Source organism: Panthera leo, chromosome C2 (assembly GCF_018350215.1).
Source record: "Panthera leo isolate Ple1 chromosome C2, P.leo_Ple1_pat1.1, whole genome shotgun sequence".
Taxonomy (NCBI): domain Eukaryota; kingdom Metazoa; phylum Chordata; class Mammalia; order Carnivora; family Felidae; genus Panthera; species Panthera leo.
This window is the reverse complement of record NC_056687.1, coordinates 10,471,637-10,486,615: the sequence shown is the minus strand read 5'-3', so window position 1 is coordinate 10,486,615 and position 14,979 is coordinate 10,471,637. Positions and strand designations below refer to the sequence as shown.

The following is a 14,979-nucleotide window of genomic DNA, read 5'->3' as shown; positions in this document are numbered from 1 at the left end:
CACGTCCGAGGCTGCCTGCGGGCAGAAATGGCAGTTTTCGGTCTCGAAGGCCCCAAGCCCCCTTTCCCTTTCTACATCTGCAAGCTGCCTATCTTTCTGCACTTTGTATCTGCTGATGTCAAGCCCCTGCCTAAAAGCATGTGGGCGGTTCTCCCTTTCCCTGGGACCAGGCCCAATTCCCAGTGTGGAAGGAGGCCCAGGCCTTGAGCCGCTCTCTGGGTCTCCTCCTCCTCCAAAGCCCTCCCCAGATGGCCACTGGAGCATCTTCTGGCTCCTCCACGGGCAGGTGTTCTTGCCCGCCCTGTTTTCTCTGCTCGGACACTCTTCTTGGTGCCTTCACCTGACATCCTGAAATGTCTCAACGGAGACCGCAGTTTGTCCGGGAAGACAAACTTCACTAGGTTCTGCGCGACTGCTCATCTGCTTGACTGCTGGCCCCTCGCTAGCTCCCAAAGGCTGTGGCTTCTCTTTGGCTGATCTTTGTATCTCCAGTGGGGACCCAGTGCCTGGAACACAGTAGGTGCACAATGCATATCTGGTGAATGGATGAATGGATGAATGGGGGAATGAACGAAGTGCCCTCATTAAATCACCTCCGGGCGTGGGGGTGAAGTCTCAGAAAAAAGTGACGGACCCTCTACTTCCCGCACTGGAAGCGTCCGAAGCCTGTGCGAGACTTACCAGTTAAAACCGAGAACACAAGGTCCACCCCATGTCAAAAAATCCAGCCAATGTCTGGAACGATTATACTACTGTTATTGTATTTACTTATGAATGTTTGTGAAACTCCCGCTGTGTCTCAGGCACTCTCGTTTTATGAGGTTCTTAGAAGGATAAAGGAATTCCTCGCATCCAGAAGCAAGAGTGGAAAACAGCCTCCTTCCTAAGTGTCTGATTCAGGGACTCACGTGCCGACCTGCTCTTTTCCCACCTCCCTCCGTGCTTCTCACAGCAGAGGGAAGGACATGCCCGGGGAAGCGGGATCTCTTCTTCCTGAGTCCTGCCACACCCACATCATCTTGTTCCCATCCTCTGGACACCCTTCGAGGCGCGCGTGAGAGGCACAGCCACGCCCACTGTACAGATGGGGAGACTGAGGCCAGCACATCTTAGCGAGCCCCGCAGGCCTCGGGCCACGCCGCGCTACCTCCCGTGGACCCACAGAATCACGGCGAACAGGCGTGTGGGTTCTAGGTTGCCCCTGTAAGTCAGAGGCACACTGACTGGGAAGCAATCGCTTCGGTGTAATGCAGAGCCCGTGGATTTGGACAGAACGTGAGGCGACAGTATGTAGTAGGATACTTTGCCAAGCAATAGCCAGATTAGTTAATTCTCCATTTATAGATGGCCAAAAGAAAGTGCACGAACGTTCGCTTGCAGTTTCTAAAAATGCTGTGATACAACCTTAAAATGGCTCCCAGGGGAACAGCCAGCGTGTCCTTAAGTACGGTCCAAGTCCAAGGCAAGCGCCATGGTACTAAACTCCCCAAACCTGGGTGGAGTCAGCAATTACCGTGCAGGAAGAATGTGACGCTCCTGGGTGCCAGCCTGTGGAGCCCAGCGACAGGACAAAGGGATTATTCTGCTTCATCGTGAAAATGCAGTGTTTATTGTTAAAATACGGTGGGGAATTAAAGGGGCATGTATGAATCCTAAACATTTGCATGCCACTAACGTTTGCACAAAAGACGTGCAATGGCTAAGTTGGGAGAACTTCTTCTCCCATGAAAAACGTGCCTCAAATTACAGTGCATATTTAATGTCGCCTCTGCCACCGCTCATCTGAGATCTCGGGGCCCGCTGCGTATAACTCTTTCGCGACCCGAGACCTCCACGCGGCCGGCGAGCAAGGGCAAGGGTTGATGTCCCTCCTGGAAAACTCGTCCACTTGGATAAACCACACAGCAGGTCCCCGTGGCTGTCGTTTGTTACGAGCTCACAGTTTCCATCATCACCTCTGCAGAGTTCCTGTCACTGAAGCACATCTACCATGCGAGGCAGTGAGTGACTCCTGTCGTGTGTCCCTTGTGTCAGGACATCCTCCCTGCACCCACCCCCGCTGCCAAGGACGGAGCCAGAATCAGGCTCAGAAAGGTCAAGTGACTTGCCCACAGACGCACAGCTCCGTGCCAGCGTTCTGCACCCGGGGCGATCCCCGCCCCTCCCACCCCCGCCCCCAGTGGCACTTGGTGACACGTGCACACATTTGTGGCTGTCACAGTTGGGAAGGGAGCTGCTACCGGCTACCGGGGCGAGGCCAGGGATACTGCTAACCATCCGACAACACCCAGGGCAGCCCCACAATAATGAAAACTCAGCCCTAGAAGTTGATAGTATTGAGGGTGAGACACCTGCCTCAGCCGAGAATCCAGAAAAGTCCATGCACTAACCAGGAGGCTGTACTTCCCGAAGAGTCCGGGAGCCGTCACTCGCCGGAAGACGTTTAATGAGACTCCGCTCTGTGCCAGGCACTGAGGATACCACACGGTGCTTTTCTAGTGCAGGCTCAGATCTTTCAGGTTTTTGAAAATTCTTGGGGGTCCACCTCTTGGGAGCGCCAGGCACATCCTCCCGTCTTTTTCGTGGTGCTTGGGTCTCGGTTACCCCCGCAGTGTCCCCGTGCATGCCACAGCTGTTCTTGAGCTCTTTCCCCGGCGACCTTCACTCTAAGCACATGGGCTCGGCACGGCCCCAGCGCAGATGCTGCCCGTGAACTCCCATTTCGGTAGCCAGCTATCTCTAATTATTTGACATGCCACAGATCTCCACGGCTGAATCTGGGGGATGGTTGCTTAACTGGGGGGAGCCTAAAGGGGAGCGTCCGTGGGGCAGGAAAGGTAAGAGTGGGGGTTTCCACGCAGGGCTGAAGCAAGCCAACGGAAACCAGGGAAAGCACTCCCAGCAAAATTTCTTTGAGAAATTCAGCCTGCAGCCGACGCGACCTTGATGCAGTAAGAACCCCTTCAGATGTGTTTCAAATCATCTTACCCTGAATCTCAGGATGGGAAACAAGTGAGAGCAGAACTAATGTTGGGGCAGGTGGGAGAAAGTTCTGGAAGAGACCCACCTGTCTGTCTGTGGTACCTGGGAACCCAGGGCCATGTCAGAGACGGCCAGCAGATTGGGCCCCTTCTCTGCTCCTTTACGTGTTTCCTCCGTTTTTGTTTTTTTGTTTTTTTTCTTTCCCAAGGTGTGCAGACCAAGCCCTTTCTGGTGTCTGTCAGTGATGCATTCCAGGACTTTGCTTTCAGCACTTTTTAGTTCAAGGGGACCCTGGCCGTTCACACCGATTCATGTTCCCAGAGTGGTGGATCGGTGGTCCCGGACTGCAGCACTGTGCGGGTGGGGGTGCTGAGCACTGAGAAGCCAGCAGGGCACTTTCACTGGTTCCCAGTCCCTACACCTGTGGGACACTCCTGAGGGACCGGCTGCAGTACGGGGACTCTTCCAGGAAGAGCTTCTCCTGCCATGTGGCCCCGCACGCAGCCACTCCTGGCCTCCACACGTCCCCCTGCCGCCCGGGGACGTTCATGTTCGGAGATGGGGCCGATGTATGCACCTAGAACACCCGTAGGTTTTCATTTTTAAAATAAGACTTTACTATTCAGTGATGTTTCCTAATTTTATTTTTTTTTATTCTCTGTGAGCTTTTGAATGTAAGCTTGTCATGTATTTTGGGGAGAGGCAGAAAGTGTTGGGGGTAGGGGGGGAAGGGAGACATTTTGCCACTTCTCATGAATGAGTGTGGTGCTGAAGGAGCGTTCTCAGTCTCAGCGCTACTGACGTTTCAGACGCGTGACTCCATTGCCAGTGTGTGTGTGTGGGGGGGGGTTGGGGTGGCGGGGGTTGGGGTGGCGGGTTAGCCTGTGCACCGCAGGGTGTGGGGCCCCATCCCTGGCTTCCACCCACTAGAGGTTACCAGCACATCCCCGTGCCAGTGGCGACAGCCAAAAATGTCTCCAGATGCTACCGAGTGTCCCATGGGGGTCAAAATCACCCCAGCTGGGAACGACTGAGTGAGCCCATCATCAAAATGGATAAGCAGAAAGACGGAGAAAATACCGACTGTGGCCTGCCCTGAGGTTTCCAAAGGCATGACGAAGACAGAGCACCTGGAAAGACCCAGCAGTGTAGGCACTGGAGGTGCACCACTCAAAGGGGCAGCCAGAGCCGTATCATGGGATGAGTTTAGATCGGCTTCTCATTAATTACAAATAAATAGGGCGCCTGGGTGGCTCAGGCGGCTAAGCATCCGACTTCGGCTCAGGTCATGATCTCACGGCTCGCGGGTTCAAGCCCCACGTCGGGCTCGGCGCTGATGGCTCGGAGCCTGGAGCCTGCCTCGGATTCTGTGTCTCCCTCTCTCTCTCTCTCTGCCCCTTCCCTGCTGGCTCTCTGTCTCTCTCTCCCAAAAATAAATAAACATTAAAGAATCAAAAACATTAAAAGTAAATAGATACTGACTGTACTCCATACAATAATTTCAAGTAGAATGAAGGAAAAACAACCGTAAAGACCCAAAACCAGTGCCTTGAGCGAGCTGGAATGTTTCCACCTCCCAGCAGGCCCATCCCTCGTCGCCTCGTCTGCCGAGATCTGATAAGCACACAGATCACCAGCTGAGCTCAAACGCCCATACTCCTGTGCAGTGCCTTCGAGCGAGCCAAGGAAAGTCTCCTTTGTTTGCATAAGGTGACTCAGTTAGGGCCACACAGCACCCTGAGAATGCCCGCCAGCACTCCCATTAACCAGACCCAGGAGTTTCCTTGGGTCAGGAGGCTGCGGGAGGTGGAACTGTCTACGGCTGACGCCACCCACACATCCTTAATGACGGTCTGAAATCTCGAGGTAAAAGCAGGGATTCATCTAAGTTGAAAAATCAACAGGAAATTTACTTCCATCTTCTTTGAGAAGAACACAGTTTAAGTAGCTTCTAGACGCACGCTTCCACACCAAGGACATCGCAAGACACCCGTTCTGGCTCCAGCAGCTGAGAAAGGCCAAGAGCCTCTCCAAGAAGGATGTTGGGATCACTTCGTGACTTAAGGGTCCTCGACCCCTGGAAACCCTCACTAGAGGAAGTTCTCCGACAACACGTGGAGCTCCTGCGTGGCATCTGTGCCCGACAGAGGCTGGGGACACGCTCGAGTCCCAGATGAGCGCGGGGCAAAGCGCACGCCACGGGGAGCTCCGTCTGGAACACAGACCGAACGTACCTCTGCCGAGCGAGGGACTCGCATCAGAACTGCTGTGGCGATGGGGGCCAGGCGTTGCCTGAAGCCCAACTCATGTGTGTATGTGAAAATGTTTTTCTTTTTTTGGTTTCTTTATTTTCAAGAGAGAGCGCAAGTGGGGAAGGGGCAGAGAGAGAGGGGACAGAAGATCTGAAGCAGGCTCTGCACCGTCAGCAGTGAGCCCGATGCAGGGCTCAACTCAAGAGCCGTGAGATCGTGACCTCCACCGACTGAGCCACCGACAGGTGCCCCTACAAAAATACACATCTTGAAGAGCCGCGATATGTCCCCCACGCCCCGACAGTGAGTCGGCACATTTGGAAGTATTCACAGGCAACTCATTCAATCTACGCTGCTCACTTATTAATTTTTGGTAATCGCATCCTTTAGCATGCGTGTAGTGCCAAAGATAATTTGGTCCAAGAAGGCTTTTCGGTGGGGCTACATGGCACACGCACGCACGCACACACACGCACTCACTGACTGAAAGCCCAACAGATCCTTCAAAAACACATAACCTCTTCATACTGACAGGACGTGACTGTTTATAAACACCCCCCGAGTGATCCGAACTCGTTTTATAATCATCAACAGAAAGCAAACAGTCAGACAGTATATTCTCTCTCTTTTCCGACAAGTAATTTTTCTTTTTCAAAAGAAAATAATAACACAGAACATGCTCTTCCCTCACCAATCTTCTCCACCCTCTCTTGCCCCTCGCCAACCGGCACAGAAAGAAAACACAAAACTGATTTATTAGAACCAGAGCAGCGTCGTGGCCGTTGGCCGGACCGCTGTTTATGTCTATAATGCCTGCCGCTGAAACAGGAAGCTCTAAAAATCATTCAACCATTATTTGTCTCGGAGGCACTTGCTGATTGAGAGTCCCCTGTCCCCACCAAAAAGAACTGCCTTGGCCGAACGCAAGCTGGCTGGCACGGAAGGGGTGGAGGGCGGGTGCGCGGTCCAGCGTCTGCCCACCAGCTCTGAAATATTGCTCGGGCCACTCACTTCAATTTCAAAAAACCGTCTGACCCTATCAGCAACGTCTGGCACTTTGTAACACCAGCAAGAAAACCATGAAGAGATGAATTCTGAAACTCTGTGCTCGAGGCATAAGCAGTTTCCAAGAGGGCTTTTCTCCTTGGTCCCTGCCACGTCTTAACAGGACAAGGACCACCAGTGGTGATAGTGGTGGCGGTGCTGATGGGAGGGCGGGGGAAGGAAGGGAGCAACCGGCTTTAAGAAAGTGTTGCTACCCCTTTTATTGGCAAATGTGAAACAGAATGAGAAAGCTGATCTCTAAAGATGGATTTTAGGGGCGCCTGGGTGGCTCAGCGGGGTAAGTGTCCGACTCTTGGCTTCGGCTCACGTCATGATCTCACAGGTCGGAGCCCCGCATCGGGCTCTGTGCTGACGGTGCGGAGCCTGCTTGGGATTCTCTGTCTCTCCCTCTCTCTCTGCCCCTCCCCTGCTCGTGCTCTCTCTCAAAATAAATAAGTAGACTTAAAAAAATTAAAAAAAAGAAAAGATGGATTCTACATCAGATCATGGACACGAGCTCTCGACCTGTCGTCTAAAGGAATTATTTGCTAGGGCTTTGCAGGGCTTGGTGTATCAGAAGTTAAGTCTTTTTTTTTTTTTTTTTTTCAATCCATATTTGCCCACAGTGAAGTCTGAGAGCAGATTTCAGTGTGTGTACATGTATATATATGCTCATACACATATTCAATATATATATACTAAACATATATATACTAAGTATGAATATAAATATATATAATATATAATTTTTAAATGTAAATCAATAGCAACTGAGAAAAAAAAGGGGAGAATGGGAGAGTTGATTTGAATACACCTCGTGTCTTTTTTTATATTTTCTCCAGGAGATCTGATTACCAGCTTATTATCTTGAATGTTACCCATGGAACAACTCTGGGGTTGTCAGATAAATTTTTCCTACCCCTCTTAGAGGACTCTGTGATGCAAGGGAGAATGACTTGGGTCCTATGAAAATATTGTGAATCATTCAGACCATTTCTTTCTCCATAAAGATGCCTCTCTTTTCGGTCAGGATATCAGGACAGTTTATCCTCTCCTAAAGGTGCCTTCCTTTCACGTCAACCGCAGTCTTTCATTCATCTGAACGCAACCTCCTCATACTGTTCTCCAAATAATGTAAAATAACTTAAGAATGGAAGTGCCTTACGTAACAAACATTACATAAATACGCAGTAACTCAGATAGTGACAGGGTAAATATTCTGCCTGGGAAGACATCCAGAGCAAGAACATAATGAAGGAATTTCATTTTATAAAAGCATTGGGAAGGGGTAACCATTTTGAAAGTGGAGACTTAAGTTGCCAGGGAGGTCAACATACACATAAATTCCTCCAAGAAATTAAACCCCATTCTAACAGCCCAGAGAACTGGGGACCTCATGGGGGCTGAGCATGGAATCCACACTGCAGGGGTGTGGGGGAGTCCAGGCATTCACTGAGATGAGGCTCTGACAAAATGGGCCCCTTCCCCTTTTGAGGGACAGCACGTGTGCATACCTGATGGCCTTCAAAAGGTTTGGACCAGCAGTTCGAATGGGATCTATTTTCCTAATTATACAAAGCAGGTCCCGGCGATAATAAAAACAGGTGTTACCAAAACACACAGGGTGCAAGAAGAATGCCTTGTCTGTTCACTTATTTATATGCCAGTTATCTACTGTGTGCAGCCCCGTGCTAGGCTGGCCCTCCAAGGCAAGTTTCAAATTCACAGATTCTTGGCTTGGGCCGGGGCGGTCCATGGCTCCCCAGAAGGTGACCACAAATGAGCCTCAGCAGTCCTGGAAAACGAAACTGTGCAGGGGAAACTCCGCGTGTAAGCGCATATGCGTATATTTTTTCCCTTGGGAGAAGGCTTCCAAGGGATTTTCAAAACTTTCTGTGATGTTCCCAAAAGATTAAAAATCACACTCTTAGAAGTTAGAAGGAAATTTACACTGGATTCTCTTCCCTCGTTTATGATGTGGTTGATGATAGGGTCTGGTAGATTTCCTCTTTGGTTCTAAAATGAATTCACTAAAGCCGGTATTCCCTGATTGATCGATTGCTTTCCAACTGGCTATGTACTCCAACGGGGACGGAAGCACTCACAGATCTCATTGCTAAAATTTCTTAAATGTCTCTCAGCTGCAGCCACGCTATGCTTTCCTGTAGCTGCAAATGTCGGTGATACCTGCCTCAACTGCCCATGTAAATTGATGGAAGCGACTGTTAATTCACCTCGCCACAGAGAACCTCTTTTGACCCTGAACTTCAATTTTCCGGCGGTGAGGGACGGTCCCAGAACTTGTGGTTAAGTGAAAGGTTCTGAACAACAACCTGTGTGCTCTGCATAACCTCTCCTCCCCTGGGAGCTGCTAACTCTTCTTCCATGGTAAAGGAAGAGTCCATTTCTATGGAGACACCAAATCGAAGGGAGAAACTCCCAAAAGGGAAGTATACCCTGAACGAGATTTAAACTGGCAAGGAGCAAAAGGAGGGAAGGGGAAAAAGAAAGACGGTTCAGACTGCTGAAGCCTTCACCAATATTTTTTAGGGGCCAGTGTTGTCAGCAAGGCCTTAAAAGCCGGAAGGGCAGGTTTCCCCAGTTGCACTGAACTTGAGGTTAGACGTTGTGTGATCCTGGATATGAGCCAGCACCCAGACAGATCAGTTTTGTCGAACAGAGAAAAACCCTTCTACGTCCAACCTCTGGCGATTTCTGCGAGGTTTTCCAATCTGCATGGACTGGCAGCTGGTAGAAAGAAAAGGGAGTTTCTTTTTCTACCCTTCGTTTGGAGCTGAGCACCAAGCCCTTTTGAGAATCCATCGGATCTGTGCTGTTTGACAGAATGCGAAACTGGCACAGAAATGTTTGGACGAGCCAATAGCCAGGACCTTCTCGGCCACTGTGGTGTGTTGATGCCAATGACGTGTTTTCAGGCACATTTTCAAAACCAGAAAATGAAACAGTAAATAGCCTGAAGATCGCCTAAGAAAACGTAATGACACTTTTAAAGGACAAGATTCAGTGAGGAAGATTAAGGCTAATTGTCAAAATTAGTAGAATCATCTGCTCTCTTCGTAATGGGAAGCAAATTACAAAAAAAAAAAAAAAAAGATCTGGCAGGCTTCGATGTTGACACTTCCACTCGAGAGAGTAAAATCGAGTTGTATTTTATAACTATGGAGAGACATAAGGACACAGAGTCAAATGGGGCCTTTTGACAGCCCGTTTTGTTTTGTAGTACTGACTAAAAAAAAAAAAAAAAACACAAGCACACAAATAACTCAAGACCAACAATCTACAGGATAACCATAATTGGGTCAAATGTGTAATTAGGGCTCCTATATTTTGGATTGCTTATTATCTCGCAGGGGAAGCAGAGCCCATTCCAAATTCCAAACAGATATTGTCCCTTTATGGCATTTTAATCGATTTTCTTGTTCCAGGTTATCAGAAGACAGCCCGGCCTTGGGTCCACTTATTTTACTCTTTGGGTTTTATGCAAACTCGAGGGCATTCTGGCACGAATCAGGCAGCCAAGTGCAAACAATCCACACCTTGGGGAAACAGTTCACTGTTCCCCAGGTAAACACAATCACCTATTAGTCACCCACTCAAAACAGAAATGGCCAATGGGGGACAAGAGACCAGCCCTCGATGCCAGAAAAGGAAGCATGCTGCTTTCAAAATCTCATTCTTCATGAGCACCGACTAACTGCATACTGCCTCAAAGCCACTACAGCACTGCTTGTGGGGAAATGTCACCGGCACGATCCGTTCAAGTTTCCCACACTTGTATAACCCAAACCCAACACGCAGACCCCCATAGACGCGCGCTACGATAACGGGACCTTCTCTGGGAATGCGGTGCAGTGAGACTCGGCCATCGTTCCTGATAACGCACATCCACAAGAACCGAAGTGAGATGGCGAGCGAGGCTGGCAGGCAGGCAGGCCCCAGACAATAGATAGGGCCTTTGTGTTTTATTGGCTTCTCACCTACTCGGCCAGCCACTCATCTGAAGCCTTCGAGATGTTTTCTAAACACACATCTCTGAATCATAATGTGAATTCCATTTACTGAAAGGCGGGGACTTTTAATATAACAAGTGAACCCATTTAATGACTTTATGCTTTTATACATTACAGCATCTCTCATGCTTTCCATAAGTGGATATAATTTTCTTTGCATTACCCTATTATTAACATAGTATTATGAACATATGTATTCAATCATGTTATCTCTTTTTTTTTCTCTTTCTCAACCTAGGATGCTATTTGAAAAATGCTCTGGACGGCTAAGATAGCAAAAATGATTGCCCCCAAAAGCAACACACCTTTACCCCTTCCCCTCTTTGACTAGTCAAACACAGAGTTTCTTATATTTTGCAATGCCTTTATAAAGAGTAACGATTACTCTTATGTTTAAATGTCCACTGGTTATACTTTAATCTTTTTTTTAAATACAAGAGTCATCTACTGTTGTTCAGGCCCTTGTCGTGATTTTTATTATATTGGAAACAACTTGTATGCATTAGGTTATTCATTACTATATCGTGAAAAGGAGATTTTCAAAACAAACTCTCCTTCCTCTTCAATTAAACTTCTAGTACTTATTGCTATTTATAAAATATGACTTCAGTTCCCACAATGCAGGGAAAACACAATATTTGAAAATAATTGGAAACCAGAGGGGTTTACGGGCCAAAATTCCTCTTTCTGCTCTAATACTTCAGTAATGGGCACAGAAAAACAAAACACACAGAACAGTTCCTTTGGGTAATCCAGTCTTTAACACATTAGCACGAAAATGTTAACTGGGTCTGACCCCTCCCCCAAATAATAAGGCATCCAAATGACACGAAACAAGGAAGGTGGCAAAACGCCATCAAATCTACCAAACCAGAAGGATGTCAACACCGTGGCTTCATATTTTGCCATAAAATGGTAAATTTGAAACCACATTTCAGTAACCATATATTGCATATCCCTTAAAACGATCAGAAGTGCTCATCTGAAACTTGGTCCCTTGTCACAGACAGCTCATGGAATCTAAGTTAGAGGCTTCTATTGTAGAGATTTTTGATAATTACCAAGTTGAGAACACCAGTTGTACGATCTCAGTTTCCATGATGGTGAGTTTTATATTTTTAAATTTTAGTGAGGACCTGAGGGATTTCCTTGAAGTTCACATTTCATGTTTTACATCTTCCAAAGCAGTTTTAAACCGGCTCAATAATAGAAGGCAACAATGAATCTTGAGAACATATTAAGTTTTAAATAAATATTTTTTAAAAGCTCGATGTAGTGATAAGAACAAGGAAGACTATTTCTAGGGGGGAACTTCCATCACGGAAACTTCTAGAAGGTTTTGAAATCTGGGTCTGTTGCCATGTAAATACTTGTGTTTCAAGTTCAGTTTTGACGGATACATACCTCGTCCACTCCGACCGACAAACCTGAGGTCATTGAATCTTGCAACTTGGTTTTTCATGGCTGCGGTGGCATTTCTCAGTTCAGCTGAGTAGTTTTCGTCATTGCCTGCCATCACAGTGACCAGAGTACCATCTGGGACATCCCCCAGAGCCACCACCTAAACACCAGCCAAGGGACAAACGCAGACATCAGAAATGTTACAAACGTTGGTGTCTCTGGTGTAGTAATTGCTCTAAAATTAAATGTATATTAAGTGATCCTTTTTAAGTTTGCAAAAGGAATAGCAAAATGACAGAAAAGTTATTCATGGGAAGAATTTCTTTGAATTCCATTATCCAGAACTAAATATAAATTTTCGAGTCCTAAAACATTCATCTAATAAAGCCACATCAGGTCACATGGCACAGTTGGAAGGAGACTGAATGCGGCCAAGGCTCTGGAAAGCTGTGCCTTCTCACGAACGCAATCATCTTACTCGTGCACATCTGAGAAACGTAATATCTTGTTTTTGTGAGTCTATAACCTAACCCCTTTTTTCGCTTGTCCAGACCTCCACTGATGGGCCTAACAGGGCCAACTTTGCTTTTAGGTGTTCAAACTCATTTCTGCCAAAATTGAATTCGATCATTACAACTGAATTGTTGACCGTTCTTGAGGGATGCTGTCCCTCTGCAGGTCATCATTGAGACCCCCTGCTCGCTTCTCTTATTCTGATTGTCAGTAGCAGGGAATTCTGGCAGGCAAAGGAAAAAAAAAAAATCAGAAGTGTATCCTTTGTTTATTACTAATTCCAACATCAACAGACGTCAGAGAAGAGGGGCTCTCCCTGTTATGTGCTGCTCTGAATTCAGGAGTGGAACTAGGTGGCATTTTTAGATCTGTGGGTCCCCCAGACGCGTCCGCTGCATCCTGATAGTTGACTGAGGTTTTCCCCAAACCCAGCTGACCTTGAAGAGGAGTTCCGCTAACGTAATTGCATAGGAATGGATTTCCTAACAGGGCTGGTAGACAAGACTGGTAGATAAGTATTTTTGATACTCAGGTAATGAAAAAAGCAGTAATTTCCAAGGTAAAATGCTCTGAAGAGTGTGGTATAAAGATGCTTTGTGCAGTCGTATCCCATCATTTGACCCTTCTAGAAACTCTTTATTGGGGTTAGACAACTATTACCAGCTAAATTTCCATTGCTTCTATTTTTTTTTAAAGTGGTCACAGGACTTCCAATGAAAATACCCCAAGTTCTATCGTTTCTGATATTCCTCATGGTACTTTCTCAGTCAGTAGTGCATTTGTGTTAATCATGCCAATTACACAGCCGCTTTCTTCATACTGTGTTTGAGTGGGAACAGCAAAGCATTCTCTAGGGATTATTTCTTCCCTGTGTTTTCTACCTCTTCATTTTTACCCAATTTGGGGGTTAATACCTATATTCTCGACCCTCTTTTCCTGTCTGCAAAAAAGGCTGCCATAGGCTCCCTGATAGCAAAGCCATGGTTTCTCGAAATGCCCATCTTCGTGGCCTCCCCGTTTCATCCAAGTGACCATCCATTGCTTTTGTGCCTTGGGATGCTTCAGCTCTTGGGCTCTGAGGAGTCTGGCAGGGAGGACAAGCCATCTCACCACAAGAGACTATGGGACCGGGAGAACCAGCCCACACAGCAGTAGGTAAGCACATTCTTTATCTGTCTTAGCACACTTGCTCTCTCAAACACCGTCTGGGCCTTTTATCTTTCTTTCTAATCCCTTCCATCCCAACGCTGGGCATGTTTTCTACGAAGGAGATTTAAAAACACAGCTATTTATTCCCCAAGCACCCTCTAATTAGATATTTAGTTCCCATTAGAAGCGTGTTTGTTGCCTTTTAATTAAGAGCAGTAATATGACAATTCCCTTTTGTTTCGAAAACATCATTGAACTAAATCTCCCTGATCAGTTATTTACTTATTATTATTATTTTTTTTACCACTTTTTCTATTCCCACAAAACGTGCTTGCTTTATTCTGCTTTTTTCAGTCTCTTAAAAATTTTTCCACTTTTTTTTTTTTTTCTTCACTATTTTCACTTCCCTCTGTAAAATTAGCTCACAGTGTTGAAATGCTCTCCTGGAACACATATTTTTACTTCCTCGTCCCCATCTCCCTGTGATGACCCGGCTTCTCTATTTTAATCCAACCTTCAGTAAGTATACAAGGACTGTATGCTTAATTACATGGTTTTCAAACTCAATAATTCGCTCTTGGGGCAGAGTCTGTACAGAGGTTGAAGTAAGTAAATCTTGTTGCATAGCTTCCCAAACGTATTCTAAATCACCTTCCTCCCCCTGGCTCCTCGCACGATGCTCCACGCCTGGACCTCTCTCATCTTTCCAAGACTATCTTTGTCAGTAATTTGGCAAACTTGTGAGACCTTCATCAAGTGGAAACAAATATAGAGTAAAATGATCATGGTGGCTAAATATGAAAAGGTTGTTGATGTTGGAATTTAAGACCAACAGAGTTAGGAGTTTAACTCCTACCCCTCCCTTTCTAAAAAAAAATGCAACAAAAGTCAGAGATATTTGGGTGCCTGAAGATCATTTATTTGGTCTTTTATTGATCTCAGAGGGATTTTTTTTTTTTTTTCTTTTTGCTTTTGGCAGGAGGAAAGGGGAGAATATTAAATCCGGGGAAATTACAGTAATAACGTATAACATCTAATTGTTAACAAGCCTACTTAGCCTAGATAAAAAAATTAAAAAATTAAAACTAACACGTCTGCTAATTTTATACAGATTGTGTCACTGATAGGCAATAAGGAGAGAATAAAAAAAAAAATCTAACTTCAAACAGAAAGAAAGAAGGAACTGGAATGAAAAGCTATAAACAATAGGTAAGGAAACACAAACATTTACATTTAACACAGACCAAACAGACAAGAAGGGACTTGCTGGCCAAAGGATATCTCATATTTTGTTTTACTTCTCTGTTTTTAAAGTATCAGGAAGTTGGGCAAAATATCAGCCCTCCTAGGTACTGCAGTGGATCTCCCCACACCGCTCTTGGCTGGCCTGCTCACACATTCAGACTGGCATTTTAAACAACTCTAATTAGGTTGAAATTACAGTTACAATTCATTTATTTCAAATCCCTTAATTTTCCAGAGTTTCAAAGAAAGCTGTGGAGTGGAACCCAGAACTCAGCCAAGATGACATTTAATGCATGCCCAGGGACTGAAGTCTTGCCGATAGAAACATGACTTCTTTCTTTCTTACAGAAAGTATATGACTA

The 14,979-nt window shown here is 46.4% G+C and overlaps 1 protein-coding gene across 5 annotated transcripts in view; it reads right to left on the bottom strand.

Moving 5' to 3' along the window:
• Positions 1–14,979, bottom strand: part of RUNX1 (RUNX family transcription factor 1) — a 251,876-nt gene that overhangs the window by 73,247 nt on the left and 163,650 nt on the right. For all 5 annotated transcript variants that reach the window (XM_042903602.1, XM_042903604.1, XM_042903601.1 and 2 more), the window contains one exon: positions 11,714–11,870. In XM_042903602.1, the coding sequence (XP_042759536.1) occupies positions 11,714–11,870 (157 nt within the window). The remainder of the gene's footprint in view (positions 1–11,713; positions 11,871–14,979) is intronic.